The sequence below is a fragment of the Oncorhynchus mykiss genome, chromosome 12, assembly GCF_057628025.1.
Source record: "Oncorhynchus mykiss isolate SJ-2025 chromosome 12, ASM5762802v1, whole genome shotgun sequence".
Lineage (NCBI taxonomy): Eukaryota > Metazoa > Chordata > Actinopteri > Salmoniformes > Salmonidae > Oncorhynchus > Oncorhynchus mykiss.
Genome location: NC_143033.1, coordinates 65,336,129 through 65,356,945, shown reverse-complemented (window position 1 = coordinate 65,356,945; position 20,817 = coordinate 65,336,129). Strand labels below are relative to the sequence as shown.

The 20,817-nt window shown below is 44.4% G+C and overlaps 2 protein-coding genes across 3 annotated transcripts in view; one reads left to right on the top strand and one right to left on the bottom strand.

Moving 5' to 3' along the window:
- The first annotated feature begins 71 nt into the window (after window positions 1-71).
- On the top strand, window positions 72-3,552 carry LOC110537924 (uncharacterized). The gene is made up of 2 exons (XM_021624392.3): window positions 72-408; window positions 737-3,552. Exons 1-2 carry the CDS (start codon window positions 216-218, stop codon window positions 1,924-1,926), a joined length of 1,383 nt encoding a protein of 460 aa, XP_021480067.3. The 5' UTR covers window positions 72-215; the 3' UTR covers window positions 1,927-3,552.
- A 457-nt stretch (window positions 3,553-4,009) lies between these two features.
- doc2a (double C2 domain alpha) overlaps window positions 4,010-20,817 on the bottom strand; it is a 56,164-nt gene continuing 39,356 nt past the window's right edge. The window contains exons 6-11 of one of the 2 annotated variants that reach the window (XM_036937998.2): window positions 18,097-18,223; window positions 17,735-17,794; window positions 9,952-10,148; window positions 8,158-8,239; window positions 5,986-6,082; window positions 4,010-5,815 (exon numbers count right to left, since the gene is read on the bottom strand). In XM_036937998.2, coding sequence (XP_036793893.1) covers window positions 5,679-5,815; window positions 5,986-6,082; window positions 8,158-8,239; window positions 9,952-10,148; window positions 17,735-17,794; window positions 18,097-18,223 — 700 coding nt within the window. In that variant the 3' untranslated portion in view covers window positions 4,010-5,678. The remainder of the gene's footprint in view (window positions 5,816-5,985; window positions 6,083-8,157; window positions 8,240-9,951; window positions 10,149-17,734; window positions 17,795-18,096; window positions 18,224-20,817) is intronic. The other variant, XM_036937999.2, reaches the window with a different exon arrangement.

Sequence of the window (20,817 nt, the reverse complement as noted above, 5' to 3'; positions counted from 1 at the left end):
ATAAGGGTGCAAACCTAACATATTTAAGTGGAAAATCCCTTTAATAAAACTCTTGCCTCCCCTTTTTCACGAATTACGGTAGCGTCGGTAGAGTCAAATAACCCGGAAGTGAATGCTTCCGCGGATATGTTTACAAAACAGTCTAGCTTGGGTCGTTATTAGTAGGCTTTCAGTGAATTTTAACAAATATTTTGGGCAGGCTAAATTTCTAGAAAATGACTAAACTACAGCTTTTGAATGCTTACCTCACCGAGCGGTTAATGGTGGCTGTAGATGAGATACTGGAGGTGGTCGGGGGGACAGTGTCAGAATTCGAGGAGGAGACTGCCCGTACGAAGAGAGAGAATGAAGTCCTAAAACGAAGGTTACGAGAAGTTGGACTCGACACGGGAACGGAATGTTCAGCAGGTGACGATGCCAATGGCTCTTCGTCTATTGTCTGCACTCATCTGAGAACAAGTGAAAGCCAGATGACCTCTGTTGCCTATACTGTTTTCATATGTCAATTATTTCACTGAGTGTAGATAAAGGGGAGAGGATGCAGGTTTTTCTAGAATATTATGATATGGGGGCATTTGGACAGTCTAAAGCCCAGTAGATCACCACATTATCCAAACAAGCTCATCCTACAAAATGTCTGTAAACTCATGTTTGGATCGTTGCTTCTGTAGTTGTGTGAATGGAATCAAGCTGATTTCTCTCTCTTTTCTGTCTGTTTGTTGGTCTGTCCATCCAGTCTCGACCAGGCCTGTTTCTCTCTCTATGTCTGGGCAGCACCAGTGGAGTTCCGACCAGGGTCCAGACCTTGAGTCTACACAGACCCAGAACCACATGGTAATGAACCAGGATAAGATGCCTGCCACACATAGCCAGCTACCCACAGAGTGCACCGAGTGGAAGAGTCTGTGTAACTCTCCACATACCCTGTCCTCACAACAGACCGATACATCAGCTACCACCCCAGTAGTAGCTCCATTGACTTCAGCGTCCGTGAAAAGGGACTTGGACGAAGAAGACGACCAGCTTCTGCTTCCCTCTGCAAATCCCTTCAGCAGCACATCATGCCCCGTGGACAGAGTGGTTTTACACTATAACTCTGAGGGCATCAAAACAGAGCCTAGTGATACTATCCCTACTGACTTGGGGTCAGTATCTGCTCAGATGGGGTGTGGTGAACTAAACCCCAGTTCGGACCCTGGACCAGCCACTGTTGAAACCAGGTACACTGTTTCAGACCTGAGCGCTGACCTGGAATCAGTGGTTGCAGACAGCAGCAGGTATGGTGCCTCTGCCTCGGGCATCCCAACTGACCTGGTATCAGCTAGTGCGGCCATGATCCCAGATGGCTTTTTCCGTCAGATTGGCAGCGATGGTTGTGTAACAACAGGGCCAGAACTAGACTTCGGGGATACCACCAGTACTGTAGGTCCCTTGACCTCCCTGTTCTATCCGGGTCAAACCAGACGTCAAGCACAAACAAATAGATCAACAAATAGGGGTCATCAACAAATGAACAGGTCCACAAACAACAGGGGTCAACAACAAACAAACAACAGGGGGGATCAGAAGTCTCACCCGTGCCCTCAGTGTGGTAAGATATTCAGCCACGTGTCACGCCTCAAGATCCACCTCCGCATTCACACAGGGGAGAAGCCGTACGTCTGTGCACTGTGTGGCAAGCGATTCAACAACGATGGCACACTGAGGAACCACCGGCGCGTTCACACGGAGCTGCGGCTGTACGGCTGCCCTGTCTGCGGCATGAGCTTCAAGGACGCCTACACGTGTAGGAAGCACCAGCGCGTTCACAATGGAATGCGGCCTGCCGGAGGCGGGGCCCACACCTGCAGCCTGTGTGGCAAGGCTTTCAGTGAGGCAGCCAAGCTGACCAAACACATCAGGACTCATGTATCGGACATTGGGTGAGGGCAGTACAACCTATAAAGACTTTTTTATAGCGTACATAAAGGCTTTATAAGCGCTATATAAATGCTTCACAAATGATCTATAAGCCTATGTCATATACTATAAATGGTGTATAAAGGGTGACGTAACAATTCCCACTGTAGATTTTGCCAAATGTAAGTTAATAAACCATTTATAGATTATGACATATAATTATGATTTGTAAAAGCATTTAAGTAGCGCTATATAAAGCCTTTATAGGTTTTTCTTTGCCACGGAGCTCCCGAGTGGCGCATCCTGCTAAGGCCCTTCACCCGACGTGCAGAGGGGCGTCACTACAGCCTGACGTGACCGGGAGTTCCAAGGGCAGTGCACAATTGGCCTAGCACTGTCCGGGTTTAAGGGAGGGTCGGGTTGGCAGGGGATTCCTCGTCTTAACTTGCTCTAGAGTCTTCGCGTGGCGGACTGGGCGCCTGCAAGCTGACTAGGGTCGTCAATTGAACGGTGTCCCCCTCCAACACATTGGTCCGGCTGACTTCCGGGTGTTTATAAGATGCAGCGTGTTTGTCCGATCCTCACCTCTCCTTAGCCCGTTGGGGAGTTGCCGTAATGGAACACAATTGGATACCACAAAATGCTCTCATTTCTAAACGGTAAAACGGACACGTGGGAAAATCTCTGATCCAAAATGCTGGAGTATAAGAGACACATTTTATTTTAGCTTCACTGTCCAAATACATATGGAGGGGTGTGTATGACCGTGGCTGCACCGGCTTCAACGGGACAGGTCTTTGTGTACTCTGTCTGTGGCATCCCGCTTCTGATTATGCAGTCATCAGCGATCCCACAAGGAATAGTTGAAGTCATCATCAGATGTGATGAACTACCTTAAGCAAGCAGCAAGTGTGTGTGTAGACTTTTTTTTATTTTTTATTACTGTGCGTGTGTGTTTTAACTTACTGTATGTGTGTTTGTGCACCAGCCCGTCCAAAGGGCAGCGGGGCCCTGTCTGTCAGTCTGTTACAGGGAGGTTATTTACTTTTGCTGTGTTGTAGTATTGATCCACTTCCTGCTTGTGACCTGGGGGGTGGAGCCTACTGTCCTTGGAAACTGCAGATGATGAACCATAGGTTGAAGACACTGGTGTCGAACACAATTCCTTGAGAGCCACAGTCAGTGTCTGCTTGTTTTTGATCTTAAAAAAATATATATGTTTTTAGGATCTAGACCTGCAAGAAAAATCGGGGTCATGTTGACTTGGCATTAAACGGAAATTAAGTGAAACTATTTGAACTTGTCCAATAACAAACACTGATTAATTATGTAAAAATCAGGAACCCGAAACCCACTGACACTGCAGTGTAGAATCTAAGGACTGGAGTTGTACTTGTGTGGTTTAGGAGTCCAAAACCACATTCCTTACCCCAGGACACTTCATAAGGTGACTGACTATCCAGGACAATTAAAGGAAAATGAGCACCCCTTGTCTGCACTGAACTGAGGATTTTATTTAGAGGGACACAAACCGGCTTAGGATGCCTTCATTAGAGTCTCATCATGGTCCCTCATAGCTAGTGCTCAGACTTTGACTTAATGTGACACTCATAGTTCAGAGCCTAATGTACAATAAATGGGTTTATTTTTAAATGTGTGCTGTTTCATTCATGTTTCCAGTTGCCTTTAATTTAAAAGTTTGTCACATAAAAAAACAGCAGTGTCTTATTGATTCTTGCTTGATACTTGTTCTGGTAAGTTGAAAAGTTAGTGCTACCCGGGATCCTTGGGACGTCCTCAACCCATAACCCTGACTTTAACCCTTAACTAATCGTAACCATTGTAAATGTAAATGTAAAACTTCAATGAGGGGCCCAAGAAGATAATAATGTCAGAGTTGGTACATCCCAAGAATGGCGGATAGCAAGGACCGTTTAACATGGTCAGGGCGTCAGCTAAATTACTAAAGCTAAACACTTGAAAATGTGTAATGTATTCATTGAACCACCAGGGGGTAAACGTGAGCTATTTTACTGTTCAGTAGCACTGAGTGACTTCTGCATTTCCCTCAGGCAAGCCATCTCACAAAATAGAAACCAAGTCAGACTTATACAGTAGTGCATTCCAAATGTATTTTCATATTGTACACAAAACACCTGATATAAATGTAAGAACAACAATTGTTAAAAGCACAACAAGATAATTGTATACAGCCATTGAAACGTCAGTAAAAACCCACATTCACACATTCAGTCGTGCATTAAGAGACAAATATAAGAAACATGACAGAAAACAAAAATAGCAATACAGGGAAATCACCTCAATAATAAATCAAGTAATAATAATAATACTTTTTTGATCAAATACTTTTTTGGGGGGCTGGGGATAGTTATATTAGGGAGGGGACAACTTGTTTTTGTCAATACTGTATTGCATCATGCAACAACATGGAAGAACTTCTGTAGTCATAATATTATCAGTGTATGTCATGTTTTGGATGCAGTGAATGTGTTCGTCCCAAATGGCCCCCTATTCCCTATGTAGTGGACTACTTTTGACCAAGGCCCATAGGGTTATGTAGGGAATAGGGCTCCATTTGGGTTAAAAATGTCAACAACACAAACAGGATATCTGATGTTAGATATTTGTGTGCCGGTATTTGTGTAGCATAGGCATATTATTACCAACATAGACATCAATTTGTTATTAAAAAATAACCATGAAAGATATGGAAATCAATCAAATCAGCTGAACAAGAGAAGTAAAAGAGCCTGTAGACTAAAACGTGCAGATGAAATCAGATAACATTGGAGGTATGATGTTGAGTTGTGTATGTCAACATTAGTGACAAGAGGCCGTAAGGCAACCAGTACCGCATTCCCCATCCCACTCTCAAACATCTCCATCTAACCCAGCGTTTCCCAAACTCTGTCCTCTGGACCCCAAGGGGTGCACATTTTGGTTTTTGCCCGAGCACTACTCAGCTGATTCAAATAATCAAAGAAACTCTCATCTAACTTGAAGGGATCATCAACACCACCACGAGTCTATTCCATAGCATGAAGGAGTTGTGCTTAATAACATCCAGGCCTTGTAGTGTAAATGACTTATAGTCAGCATGCATTTTCTCCATGGTGTGTTATGGTGTGTTGGTTTGAATCACCCTTATAGACATCGAAACATACAGGTAGTGCATCCCATCCTGTGGCAAGTCATCCCCATTTATACCTGGTGCTAACATGTGTCCTTTGTCCTAATCCTGTCAACATTTGGATTGTGCCCACATTTTTAGACAGGTGTAGACGATTAAAAGACGCATTGCTATCTGATTGTGAAAACAGTGTAAACAGACAAGATCAGGAAAATATCAGGAAGAGGGACACATGTTTGAACCAGGTATAAACAGGGCTCTAGAGAGAGCCTAGATATGGTTAATGTTCACTGAGTTCCAAATCAACCCATACCCCCTACCACCTAGGCACTACAGTAGATCTGAAAGGTTTAAATTGGATCCAGATCAATACGGTCATGGCTTCCCCTTTGCGTTCTGATAAGCTAGGTGGAATTTCCTCAGTATTTTTGATCTATCCAATCCTCTCAGATCTCTAGGAATTCCTAGGTGGTAGGCGGGAAGAGGGATGATTTGATCTGTATCCCGATTCTCCACACCTGCCTTGAGGGAGTTTCCACCGTTGACATATTAAAGACTGGAAGTGTGCAACAAAGGGAGAAGGGTGAAGAATTGTGACTGAGCCTTGTGTCTTAGTAGAGGTGTGGCCTTACTCATGACTTACGGATCTTGGGAGCTCATTGGTCAGTACGTGCCAGCGCTCCACCCTCTGACCCTTGTTCTTAAGGCAGTCCATCCAATGACGGAGGGGGTCTCCCTGTGAGTGACAACTCAGGCACACTCCACCTGTAAACATGATAAACAGTGTCACCATGGGAACCTTTCAGGAGTTCAATGTCCCAATGCCCAATGCTTCTCATAGGGATGTGCCCTCTGGGCATAGGGATGTGTCTCTCTCGCCATCTCTCTCGCTCTGTGTGTTTGCGTGTGTATGTGTGCAAAGTGAAGAGTCTCACCTATGAAGTCATTGGAGCGCCCCAAGTCGTAGTCCCAGACAGTGACCTCCAGAGTCTTATTGGACAGCTCTGACATGGAGATCTCATAAAAGAACTCCTGTAGGGTGCAAGGGAACGACAGGAGAGCCCATTCAGTAGGAGGAGGTTGCTACTGGACACTGATCTATGGTCAGCTTTAGTGTTTCCACCTTAATTACTAAAGTTAGGATTTGTGAAGGGCAAACTGATCCCAATGCCCACACTGTAGAATGAGCGGGGGAGAGAGGGAGGAGAGATGAAGGGGGGGAAGACATATAGAGATGAGAGAGCCAAGCAAAGGACATTACTGATATGCTTAGTGTTCAGACGATTGCAAATTATGATCCATTGTTATAATTAGGGATGCACCGATATGACATCCAATATTTCCCTTGTCAAAAAATAAACAGATACCGATAACCGATATTGCATTTTTTTGCGGCCTTTTAACCATTCTAGAACAGTTAAATAGTTGAAACACACACACTGACAAAGTTATTTTGGTGGCATTTACGTATGTCCCCATTACCAGTAAAACCTCATCAAAACCTATTTCTTTCACTTACTTGCTGTGCTGTTTCGTTGTTCAGTCTTTTCATTCTCAAACAGGATTTCATCATCCATGTCAAGCAGTGAAGTTTCAGCTCTGTCTGTCCGTGGCCTCTCTTCCTCGGTGGGCACTGTTACTGTGTCCGTTTCCATCTTATCCAGCTGTGTCTGTAACATTTCACGTAAACCCTGTTTCTTGTCTGCATCGAAGTAGCGGTTCCTTGTACCTCGCATCGAGCATGGTGACGACACAGTGAAGAGTCTTAGAGAGAATGCCACCGAGTCGCTTTGTTCACAGTCTCTAGTAGAGTACTTTTCCAAGTTAACCACACGGTCTGTGTCGGCAGTTTTGTTGAGCAGGCGTTTCAATGCCATGACAGAGGGTATCGCGTCTGCTGCAGGCGCAGTTGATGAGCTTATTTTTTGAGTCAGCTGTTGGAATGGCGCTGGGAGTGTGTTCCTGTTTCCAAGTTTCAAACATGTTCTCAAATCCCATAGAAGTGGCAGCAGCATGAGAACCAGCACATTCTTGAGCGTGCAATACGGCTTAACTCAATACGAAATCCTCGTCAACCCACTGGGCTGTCAGACTCAGCATGCTCATGGGGCTGACATCGCTGGTCCAAATGTCAGTCGTGAGGCTAATAGCAGTGACGCCCATAGCAAGTAGCTCATGGATGTGCGTTTCAACAATACTGTGTAACTCCGGTAAGGCAACATCTGAAAAAAATAGCACCTATTTGTTAGTGTGTACCGGGGCTCGAGGTGCTCGACCAGTCGGCGAAAGCCAACATCATCCATGACAGAGAATGGTTGATTGTCAAGGGCAATGAATTCCATTATTATGGCGTTAATGGATTTCGCCTTTGAGTTGTATCGCTGAAATGTTCTTACTCTTTCAAATGACTGCTCGGCTTGTTGACTGCTCGGTCCACACAGCAGACATTGTGGGCTAGGTTAGGAATGCTGTGTTGCACGTGTAGTGCTATATTTTTTTGTGGCGTCATTACGTCATGTACCTACGTTATATAGGTATGCACGTCATCTACCTACGTTATATAGGTATGCACGTCATCTACCTAAGTTATATAGGTATGCACGTCATTTACCTACGTTATATAGGTATGCACGTCATCTACCTACGTTATATAGGTATGCACGTCAGCTTTGACATCGGTTTGCACATCAGTGTTAAACTAGACATCGGGCCGATGCCGATGTTGGCATTTTTAGCTAATATCGTCCGATTCCGATATGCTTACCGATATATCGTGCATCCCTAGTTATAATTCAATTCAGAGGAAATGGGATGTAGTGCTGATAGAGAGAGAATGAGGAGGAAGGAGAGATTTTCCTATGAAAAGGGAGTGGGTATAAGAGGTGATGAATACTGTATACTAGAAGAGAGAGCGAGACAGAGACAGAGAGACAGAGAGAGAGGATGACAGATGAGGAGAGTGTGGGATATTGGAATGGACATCTCATTAGCATTGACATTAACATTGACCCCCTCCAGAGAGAGGACTGGTAGAGCATACGCTTCAACACACTACATGCCTAGCACATGAGGTGCCAGTCTCGCCTGGAGACCCAGCAGGGATGTACCTCATTGAATTCAGGGTTAAGGGTCTTTTTAATCACAGCCGTTTTGTGTTTGGATTTCTTCTGTGTGTCGGGCTTCAGATATCTGAAAGGGTGAGAGATAGAGGAGGAGGAAAGAGGGGTGTGGGTGAGAGAGGGGAGAGACAGAGGGTTAGGGGAGTGAGAAAGGGGAAATAGAGGGTGTCACAGGGGTGTCATAGATTGACGCACAAACAATCCCTCAAATGCATGCACACAGGTATGTCTCTCAGGCCTTTTGTGGTGACATCCCACTGACTGCTGATAAAATTTTGATACGCTTCCTAAACAGTGGGTAGCACACACACACACACACACACACGCACACACACATGTACATGTACACACACACTGTCACATGCACAGTGAGAGACTTAGCTTTGATCTGTGAGAGAGACAGAGAGTGTGAATGACAATGTGTGTGTCTGTGTGTGTGTGTGTGTGTGTGTGTGTGTGTGTGTGTGTGTGTGTGTGTGTGTGTGTGTGTGTGTGTGTGTGCGCGTGTGTGTGACAGAGTCTATGCATGTGTGTGTGACAGAGTGTGTGTGCGGGGGCGGGCGATAGTGAACTGAGCTCTCGTCTGTTCCTGTGCCATTTTGCCTTGGGAGGAATTAAATGCTTTGGAACATTTGACTTAAACAGATGACACATAGAATACAATTAAGAGGAACATGTAGGATGGAAGAAACAGACGTGCTCTATTCCTTTCTCTTTATCACACCCAGACCAATTGAAGTGAGTGATGGTCTTCTTGGGCCCCATTCAATTTCAGTCTCCTGGCTCCCCTGGTGCTTCCAAATGTGATAGAACTGGACAGTGGATTGTTCTAGATTCAAGTAACACAGTGATGCTCCAGCTAGCCTTTCAACAGGACACTGTATTGATTTCCCGACCAACCAATGCCAAAAAGGAAGGAGTTAGGAGAAGGTGAAAGGAATCCTAATGGAACTAGGCCCAGGTCGTCTCTCCTACCCATATTCACTCCTCTCTTCACTCTTTAACCTATTCCAACTTTCCTTTCATCTGAAAACCCAGTACCCTATCCCCTATCTGTCGCTCTTTCTCTCTCTTTTTGATTTTCAATGCTGCCAGCCAAATGGTTTAAACACTTTACTTCTGTCTGCATTTGGGCTCAATTACGACTGGCTCACCACCCATCTCATCCAATTTTCTTGACACTAAGACTTTGCTGCGTTTGATATATTATACTGTTAACTTGTCATTTATGGCCCTCCTCTCAATCTCCAGCTTCCTTAATTCCTGCTTGGCTTGAATAGGAAAGGCCTAAAGCTTAAGTAAAACTATCCTTCTAGTCAGACATTGTTGAGTGCTTTATGAAGATATTAGGATGGAAAGGAGAACGGATGTTTAAGAATAAAAAAATTTAATAAAGTCAAAGTCGGTTGTGATCGCTGTGTCACAGGACTCGTCTGAAGGTAACCCATACAAATGAATGGAAGCAGAGCGATAAAGGGGTTAAAGGCCAAATTCCATATTTTACACACATTTTTTTGTTGATTTTTGGAGGATACCTGAAGGGGTCCTAAAATCCCAAATCAAATAGCTAAATGATCCAGAGGTTAAGTCGAACAGATATAGCCGTAGCTGCAATGCCTTCAATGCCTGTAATGACTAGATGTGACAACTCATGTCTGATTTGTATAGTTTTTGATGTGGACACACACACACACACACACACACACACACAAACACACACACACACACACACACACACACACACACACACACACACACACACACACACACACACACGCTTACGTTTTGACGTAGGGGTCTGAGAAGCCGTTGACGTCCATGGCGGCCAGGTGAGCACAGCGCTGCACCCCGACACACAATCCCTCTCCTCTTCGCCCCCCTCCTCCTCCATCGCCCTCGTCTAGCGGGGGAAGAAACTGCAGGGAGAGGAGCACCCGCCCCCTCTCCTCCAGACTGTGGAGCTGCTCGTTCTCCCACTGCTTGAAGAGGGAAGAAAAAAGAAGGGGAGGTAAGGGTTGAAAGAGGAAAAGGGCAGAAGGTTTGACTCTTTCCTTCGCCTCCTCTCTTCTTCTCTGAGTAAAGGATTCGTCAGACAAGGTTAGAAGGTGGGTAGGAGGAGGATGAAGGGACACAAGTTTGATATGTGAGCTAGTCCTGGTAGCCTCGTCGCGAACCAGGCTTCAGGAGACGTGACAACGACGTGATTTTAGAGGTATGGCAACGTGAGACTAATGTCCTGGTAATAGCCTATATGAGTACAGTAGGCTGCTTGTTATGAGTAGTGAACACAGGACTTGTATTTAGGAGGATGGTAAAATACTCTCCAGTCTCCACTCTACAGTAATGAGCAACATAGCAGCAGCATAGCACAACTCAACCAGTAGACGAGCACCAAACCCACAGTTACCCCACACGCAGTGTTAATGAATTAACCCTCATCACTATGAAAGGTCAATTACTAGATACATCTGACGTGTCGTGAATGTAGATAGAAAGATCCCCCCCCCCCCTCCACCCAGACAGACAGAGAGAGGAGACGAGTAGATCAATAGTATAAGCCTGGCTCCCTTCCCTTCGTCTCTCTCTCTCTCTCTCTCTCTCTCTCTCTCTCTCTCTCTGTCCTCTGAACGAATGCTCGCCCACTCTCACCCACCCACTGTTTGGCTCACACCACTGTCTTTATGTTCCTACCCTCATACTGTCTCACACACACACACACACACACACACACACACACACACACACACACACACACACACACACACACACACACACACGTCCTCATTATGATGGATCCTCCGTTGATAGCAGTCGGAACATTGAATTTCCTCTCTCTCTCTCTCTCTCTCTCTCTCTCTCTCTCTCTCTCTCTCTTTCTCTCTCTCTCTCTCTCTCTCTCTCTCTCTCTCTCTCTCTCTCTCTCTCTCTCTAATTCTCTCAGTATGCAGGCTTGTTCCATCCTAATCAAATGTTAAAATCAATGCCTTTGCATGTCGTGTTTCTAAAGCAAAACCCCATTCTATTTTCAAAAATCCTTGAAGGCAGCTAGAGCAATGTTTAGACATTTCCGAGGTAGCCAAAGTTCTATTTCAATGGTAATGAGTTAACAGGGAGTCAGGGACAGAGCGAGTGCACATTCATCCACAGTGCTGTGAAAACCAAGGACCCTTACCTTCTGACTAAGCCAGCAAGTCTAGTGTGTTGATGGTCCTTTGTGGCTCAGTTGCTGAAAGCGTAGCACTAGCATTAAGGTTGTGGGTCCAAATCCTGCGGTGATCACATACAACAACTGTATGGACTCACTACTGTCAGTTTCACTGGATAAAGGTGTCTGCTGCTAAGTGGCATATACACTGAGCATACCAAACATTAGAAACAACTTCCTAGTATTGAGTTGCACTGCCCCTTTTGCCCTCAGAAAACCCTACATTTGTCGGGCATGGACTATACAAGGTGTCGAAAGCGTTCCACAGAGATGCTGGCCCATGTAGACTACAATGCTTCCCACAGTTGTGTCAAGTTGGCTGAATGTCCTTTGGGTGGTGGACCATTCTTACATATACACAGAAATATACACATCCCTGTTAATGAGCATTTCTCAGCATGATCATTATACAGGTCACTTTGTGCTGGGGACATTAAATGGCCACTCTAAAATGTGCAGTTTTGTCACACAACTCAATGCCACATATGTTTCAAGTTTTGGGGGAGCGTGCTGACTGGCATGCTGACTGCAGGAATATCCGCCAGAGCTGTTGCCAGAGAATTGAATGTTCATTTCCCTACCATAAGCCAACTCCAACGTCATTTTAGAGAATTTAGCAGTACGTCCAATCGGCCTCACAACCGCAGGCCACTTGTAACCACGCCAGCCCAGGACCTCCACATCACGCTTCTTCACCTGCGGGATCGTCTGAATGCCTGGACAGCTGATGAAACTATGAAACTATGAAAGTATTTCTGTCTGTAATAAAGCCCTTCAGTGGTGAAAAACGAATTCTGATTGGCTGGGCATTCATTGAGTGGGCCTGGCACCCAAGTGCCTATGCCTTCCCAGGCCCACCAATGGCTGCAACCGAGCCCAGTCATGTGAAATCCATGGATTAAGGCCTAATTCATTTATTTCAACTGACTGATTTGCTTATATGAACTGTAACTCCGTAAAATCGCTGAAATTGTTCCATGTCGCGTTTATATTTTTGTTCAGTTTAGTTATCAGTTAATCTGACTATTCTCTCATCATTGATTTAATTGACTTATTTCAGTAATTTGAGGGTTTTGTGTATAGTTGTCTAATGTTAGTGGGGCATATCGTTCTGTTTTAATGTTACTCCTGAATAACTCGGATAAATATAATAATTTTTCTTAAATGTATTTTTAACGAAGCTGAGATGTACTTTGACGTCCAAAGTGTAGGTAGACAGGTGAAAGCAGTTATTGACAGTAATGTCGCAGCAGAAAGATCGGAATGCCGTGAACCAAGAGGTTGTGAGTTCAAATCCCAGGCAAGAACATGTTGAATAATAATTACTGAATCAATAATCATACACAATGTAGTCAACGTACGTCAGTTAAAAGCACTGTGTGTGTGTCATAATGACATGTGAGATCACGTGATTTTCTACATGTGATTTTCTACATGTGAAATTGTGGTTTTTTTCCCCTAAGGGTCGAGCCGGGCCCTACGCTCTCCTCTGCAAATAGATTCAGTGCACTCGGCCCCTGTGACGTTAAGCAAACGTCAATCTAACCCAGACAGGATGCGGAGGCTAGCTGTCAGTTTAACCAGAGATCTCTAGTTAGTTGAAAGGCCCCAGCCATTCTAGAAAACAACTCCAGGAATTCCCTCCCTTCACTGTCACCTGCTCACTTCTGAAGTTCCTGAGAACAACACGATTTCTGACTGGGATGTTTCTGTCTTTGCTGCTGTGCAAGCGGTCTTGAGACCGCTCACCCGGAATAGATCAGCTGCTTGCTAGCATTTGCTTGTCAGGATGGGAGTGGGCTCTTTGAAAGTGGTTTTGGATTCAAGGTGTTAGCCAGACGGGCGCAGGCTATTTCATTTGAACCAAGAGATTGATTTTGCAAATGTGGGAGCTGGAGATAGTGGTGGCCGACATTGGAAATATTCGTCACGGGATCTGGTTGGTGGTGCTTCGGACCAAGAAGGTTGTGAATTTCAGTAGATGGTGGGCGGACTTTTGAAAGAAATAGTAGATGAAACTCCACATTTAAAAAAAAAAAATCAATTTTACTGGTGGAAAATTCAGTATATCTCTCCAATCCTCCAGCCCTCTACATTGCTGCTCATCTCCCTTCATCTCCCCCTCTCCCTCTCTCCATCCACACTTTCCACCCCCCCCCCCTCTCGCCCTCTCACTTCCTCCCTTTCGCTCCCTCCCTCCCTCTCTCTCTCTCTCCTTCCATCCCTCCAGGCAGTGCCTCTGGTGTTTCTCCTGGTTGGTTGAAGCTCCACTACAGTAATTGTATTGTAACAGAGCGAGCCAGCCCAGTAATGAGCGCACGCTGAGTCAAAAACAACAATCACAAAATGCCAGATCGACCTGAGACAAGACCGAGAGCGAGGCAGGGACAGAGAGACACAAGGTCACCATGACTCAACACTGACCATGAAGGCTTAACATGGACAGTAAACGAAATGTAAGCAAGGTACTACAATTTTGTTTTTCTATTGCAAATCCGTTTCTGTCTTTGTCAGGAGATTGCGCGCAATTAGTGTGTAGGCAGCATAGAACTCTATTCAATGCTACCTGATTCGTTTGACATTGGTTCTGCCACAGTATAACGATTCGAACGAAGGTTCACATAGGACATACAGTGCCTTCAGAAAGTATTCATACCTCTTGACTTATTCCACAATTGTTTGTGTTACAGTCTGAATTCAAAATGAATTAAATATATTTTATTTCACACACAATACCCATAATGACAAAGTGAGAACATGTTTTTTGAAATTGTAGCAAATCTATTGAAACCTAAATACAGAAATATCTCTATAATTTACAGAAGTGTTCACACCCCTGAGTCAATACTTTGTAGAAGCACGTTTGACGGCGGTTACAGCTTCGAATCGTTTTGAGTATATCTATATCAGGTTTGCACATCTGGAATTGGGGATTTTCACCCATTCTTCCTTGCAGATTTTCTCAAGCTCTGTTAAGTTGGATGGGGAGTAGCGGTGAACAGCAATTTTCAATTCTTCCACCGATTTTCAATGGGATTCAAGTCTGAGCTTTGGCTGGGCCACTCAAGGACTGTTTTGTTCTGAAGCCATTCCAGCATTGTTTTAACTGTATGCTTGGGCTCATTGTCCTGTTGGAACATAAATCTTTGTCCCAGTCTTAAGGTAGTTTGCAGTCTGAAGCGAGTTCTCAACAAGGTTTTTCCTGTATTTTGCTCCATTCATTGTTCCCTCTATCCTCACCAGTCACCCAGTCCCTGCCGCCAGTCCTTATAGCATGATGCCGCCACCACCATGCTTCACGGTAGGGGTGGTGTTACACGGATGAAGAGCTGTGCCTGGTTTTCTCCAGACAGCACTTTGCTTTCAGGCCAAATAGTTACATTTTGGCTCATCAATCTACAGAATATTTTTCCTAATGCTTTCATGTGCCTTTTTGCAAACTCCAGGCGTGCTGTCATGTGCCTTTGTCTCAGGAGTGGCTTCCGTCTGGCCACTCTCCCATAAAGCCCAGATTGGCGAAGTGCTGCAGAGTCTGTTGTCCTTCCTTCTCAGCCAAGGAACTCTGAAGTTCTGTCAGAGTAGTCCTTCTTGCCCGGTTGCTCAGTTTGGTCGGACGGCCAGCTCTCGGCAGTCTGTTTCTAAAAACATGTTTTCAGTTTTTCATTAAGGGGTACTGTGTGTAGATGGGGAAAGTATTTTTATTTATTTCATCCATTCTGAATTTAGGCACTGTATGTGTGCTTGGCGTTTGCTGACAGCTAGTTTGGGAGGAGAGGTCTTAGCAACAACACTCAAAACGTCGCCCGGTGTCTGGCCTTGTGCATGACTAAAACCTTTCAAACAGGAGAACACACACACTCACACAAGTGCACGCACACACACACACACACACACACACACACACACACACACACACACACACACACACACACACACACACACACACCTCCACTAATAATCAGGTAAACACATAGAGTCATGCAGGTCAGGTGGGCTGGACAGGAATGCAAATGGCTGTCTGTCTGAGGCACTGTGCTAGCTAGCTTGCATATTCAGATGTATCTGATTAAACCACAGATGGCCATCCATCACGACCCTCATGGCCACACACACATACACAAGTGCGCACACACAGCTGTACACACATGCGCAAGTGCACGCACGCAAGAACGCACACAAGAACACACACATGACTGGCCTCCATCCAATCTATGTGAATTAAGAGCTGTCCAAGACAATCAAGCTGTCCAAGACAATCGAGACACAAAACTCCCACTTTCTTTTCAGCCTCTCTCCGTTTCCTTTCTTTTTCTCTCTCTTGCTTTGATCCCTCCTTCCAAAAACCATTGGACTAAGTCTCCAGTCTTAACTCCCCTCAGAGAGTTGTCTGTCTGACACCATCTCTTATTTACCTACTTCATTCACATGCATTTGGACAGCTATTTATTCTATTGCGGACTATATGCTGCAGGTGTACCGCTGACGCAATGTATTGATTTAGGCGTTATTAACTGTGATGCCCTAGCTAGCACATTTGGTTCCTTGGAAGTTGTGGGAACGTATTTTTTTGGTTTCACATTAGTTGTGTGAACGAAACCACACATTTCCTGACTGGTAAGACAACGTTTTTTTAGCCTTCTGAGAACAGAACTGAACATTTTGCCAGTTCTGGGAATGTTTATTTTTAGGTTGCAGGGAAGTTCTGAAAACGTTTTACTCTGATTCCTTGAAAGTTTTCCTGGGAGGTTTTATTAATGCTCTAAGAATGGAAATGACTTGCTATGTGGAGGTTTTTTAATAACTTCCTTAAAACTTGCACTAACACTGCTATCTTATTTTGGGTTCATTTTTTGTTTTACTCCAAGTACACATGGAAATTAATTTCCTTAAGCATGCAAACACATTTGTATTGTGACATGGCATCAGTGAGATTCAAACATATCATTTTATGTTTTCTATCCATAAAATTAATCCACTGCGCCACCAAGATGGAGTTAGCAAACCATGTTTTTTTACTTATACAAAGCTGTTCATTTGAGTCTATTCAAACAGAATAGTCTATTTAGTCTATTCAAAGGAAACAAGCACTCATTAAGATCAGGTGTGGCCAAATAGTGTGCATGGCCAACACACTTATGACAAGATAGAGGATAGAAAGAGTTTTGTTGATGCTGAGAATGGAATGTATATTTTTTTTAATTAACAGTCTTAGAACGTTCTCTGAACGTTACTAAAGTTTTGTTGTGGTATTTTCCGGAATGTTTTCTTAACGTTCTTGGAACAATTTCAGAACATGACATTAAATAGAACCACGAGGAAACATGTAGGAAACATTATGCTGAAGCACTGAAGTAACTACAGAAGAACTTAGCTTTTTTAATATTCTCTGAACTATTTGAGAACATTCCCAATATCAAACCAGTTGGAGAACATTCCTAGAACATTACCAAAATGGACATTAAATGTAAACCATGTTTAAACTTTTAGGAAACGTTTTGCTAAAGTAATGAAATACCAAGAAAATATTTTTTTTTTGTCAAGTACCTTAAATGTGCTGAGAATGTTCCAAAGCCAACTATCCTGTGACCATTCCCAAAAAGTTGCGGGAAAGTTGTATGCAAAATAACCATAGAACAATAATAACCACACTTTCACCAACCTCTAAAAAACAGATGGTTCTCAGAACGTTATGTGCTAGCTGGGGCATATCTGTTTGCCGAAGCTTCAAAATGTGATGCTTATAAACTGATACCAGCCTGAGTTGTTGGCCCTTTCCTATGTATCACTGCCTTGTGTTCTGGATACATTTAGCATTTTTTTTAAACTACCGGAATTGATCATATTCATACTCTGTTCTGTTCTCCATTATCTCTCCCCTCTCCTCCCATCTTTAAAAGCTGATTTATTTTTCCCCTCTCATATTCCCCTCATCTCATTGAAGTATCTAAGTAACTAAGGACGAAAATAAGGTTGATAATGACTTATAATCAGTCTGCACAAAGTGGCTCCTATTGAAATTCTAATTTAGATCATTAGAAAGAAAATTGATAAATAGAAGCCAGTTAGTATACCGAGGTGCTCAAACCCTCACATCTGATGTGCTCTTTAATTTAGAATGTTAAAGCTTTGCTAATTGGCCCTGGTTAGGGGTGAGAAGGAGGGAGAGAAATGGAGAGAGAGCGTGCAGGAGAGAGAGAGAGAGAGAGAGAGAGAGAGCGAGAGAGAGAGAGAGACAAGGAGAGGGTTGAGAGATATGGAGACAGAAAGAGGGCGGGGGGAAAAGATTGACAGAGAAAGAGAGAGCGGGAGGGAGCGACAAGGAGAGAGAGAGAAGGAGGGAGGAAGGAAAGGGGAAAGAACCTCTCTTAAGTAGCAGGAGATTCCTCGGAGGGCTGTCCCCATGGTGGTTGGAGAGGGAAGCTGGGGAAAGAAGAGGAAGAAATTTAGCTTATTTCTTCTTTGTGCATCTCTGTCCAAAGAAGCTATAACTCAAGGGATTGCAGTTGAGAGAAGTGTGTGTGGGTGTGTGTGTGTGTGTGTGTGTGTGTGTGTGTGTGTGTGTGTGTGTGTGTGTGTGTGTGTGTGTGTGTGTGTGTGTGTGTGTGTGTGTGTGTGTGTGTGTGTGTGTGTGTGTGTGTGTGTGTGTGTGTGTGTGTGTGTGTGTGTGAGGGTGAGGGTGTGCGGGTACGTGTGTGCATGCATGTGTGTGTCAGGTCTCGTACTGGGGGTGGGTGTTCCAGACAGGTGTGGAAGTGTTTGGTCTGGTCTGGCTTGACGCGCTTCAGGGGAACCCGAGACTCCCCGATGAACTCATTATGAGTCAACTTATCCTCATCACACACTGACAACCTGCAACAGGCAGAAAGAGAGCGAGAGAGAGGTTTTTATTTCATCAACACCTTTACTAGCCCAATATTTACATAATTAAAAGCACAAAATGTACTTAATTATAATGGACCTAGATACAGTTGAAGTCTAAAGTTTACATACACCTTAGCCAAAAAGATTTAAACTCAGTTTTTCACAATTCCTGACATTTAATCATAGTAAAAATTCCCTGGCAGTTAGAAGCACCACTTTATATTAAGAATGTGAAATGTCAGAATAATAGCAGAGAGAATGATTTATTTCAGCTTTTATTTCTTTCATCACATTCCCAGTGGGTCAGAAGTTTACATACACTCAATTAGTATTTGGTAGCATTGCCTTTAAATTGTTTAACTTGATTCAAACGTTTCGGGAAGCCTTCCACAAGCTTTCCACAATACGTTGGGTGAATTTTGGCCCATTCTTCCTGACAGAACTGGAGTAACTGAGTCAGGTTTGTAGGCCTCCTTGCTCACACATGCTTTTTCAGTTCTGCCCACAAATGTTCTATAGGATTGAGGTCAGGGCTTTGTGATGGCCACTAAAATACCTTGACTTTGTTATCCTTAAGCCATTTTGCCACAACTTTGGATGTTTGCTTGAGGTCATTGTTCATTTGGAAGACCTGTTTTCGACCAAGCTTTAACTGATGTCTTGAGATGTTACTTCAATATATCCACATCATTTTCCTACCTCATGATGCCATCTATTTTGTGAAGTGCACCAGTCCCTCCTGCAGTAAAGCACGCTCATAACATGATGCTGCCACCCACGTGATGCAAGCCTCCCCCTTTTTCCTCCGAACATAACGATGGTCATTATGGCCAAACAGTTCGATTTTTGTTTCATCAGACCAGAGAACATTTCTCTAAAAAGTACAATCTTTGTCCCCATGTGCAGTTGCAAACCGTAGTCTGGCTCTTATGGGTGGTTTTGGAGCAGAGGCTTCTTCCTTGCTGAGCGGCCTTTCAGGTTATGTTGATATCGATACTTTTGTACCTATTTCCTCCAGCATCTTCACAAGGTCCTTTGCTGTTGTTCTGGGATTGATTTTCACCAAAGTACATTCATCTCTTGGAGACAGAACACGTCTCCTTCCTGAGCGCTATGACGGCTGCGTGGTCCCATGGTGCTTATACTTGCATACTATTGTTTGTACAAATTAACGTGGTACCTTCAGGTGTTTGGAAATTGCTCCAAAGGATGAACCAATTATTTTTTTGAGGTCTTGGCTGATTTCTTTTGATTATCCCATTATGTCAAGCAAAGAGGCCCTGAGTTTGAAGGTAGGCCTTGAAGTACATCCACAGGTACACTTCCAATTGACTCAAATGATGTCAATTAGCCTATCAGAAGCTTCTAAAGCCATGACATAATTTTCTGGAATTTTCCACGCTGTTTAAACAACCCTAGGCCTGTACACCACCCACCCAGGAGAGAAAACAACCCTAGGCCTGTACACCACCCACCCAGGAGAGAAAACAACCCTAGGCCTATACACCACCCACCCAGGAGAGAAAACAACCCTAGGCCTGTACACCACCCACCCAGGAGAGAAAACAACCCTAGGCCTATACACCACCCACCCAGGAGAGAAAACAACCCTAGGCCTGGACACCACCCACCCAGGAGAGAAAACAACCCTAGGCCTGTACACCACCCACCCAGGAGAGAAAACAACCCTAGGCCTGGACACCACCCACCCAGGAGAGAAAACAACCCTAGGCCTGTACACCACCCACCCAGGAGAGAAAACAACCCTAGGCCTTTACACCACCCACCCAGGAGAGAAAACAACCCTAGGCCTTTACACCACCCACCACCTCTGTGTGACAGTTTGATGCAGGAGAGGAATCAGCCCAGAATGAAATGCAAATATATTATTTATTAATGGGATGAGAATGGAATTGGCAACTCTTTGAGGTGGGCCTGTTCAAAGGGCAATGTGTTGCTCAAGTTCAAACCAGTGCTCACTCTCCCAGAACGATACCTGAACATGTACACACACACACATACATGTGCACGTACACACAAGCATGCGAACACACACACATACACACACACACACACACACACACACACACACACACACACACACACACACACACACACACACACACACACACACACACACACACACACACACACACACACACAGAGCTCGAGAGATAAACCACTAAATTACTTTCTCACTCTCGCTTTCATGACAAGAAAATGGCCCAACCCCAGCAAAGTTTTAAAGGTCGGCCGAGAATCAGGTGTTGCCTGGGGATACGGCTAATTTGCAGTGTGTTGTGGGCACACACAGGTAATTTACCGTGGATAATCACGGGATGAACCGGAGTGCAGCAGTGTTCCGCTCTTCTCCTCAGGAGAAGCCTCCGAGTGGCTCTGAGAGTGCCATAACGTAATTCAAGAGGATATTACCATGGGCGACAGGCGGAATTATTCTGGCTAAATATACGACACACTGTCTTGCATCCCAAACGGCATCCTACTTCCTTCAGTGCACTACCTTTGACCAGAGCCCTAAGGGCGCTGGCCAAAAGTAGTGTACTATATAGGGAATAGGGTGC

Coding starts and splice junctions, on each gene's coding strand:
- LOC110537924 (XM_021624392.3), top strand. CDS start 216: ATGACTAAACTACAGCTTTTGAATGCTTACCTCACCGAGCGGTTAATG. Junction 409..736: donor GGGAACGGAATGTTCAGCAG/GTGACGATGCCA, acceptor CTGTCCATCCAG/TCTCGACCAGGCCTGTTTCT.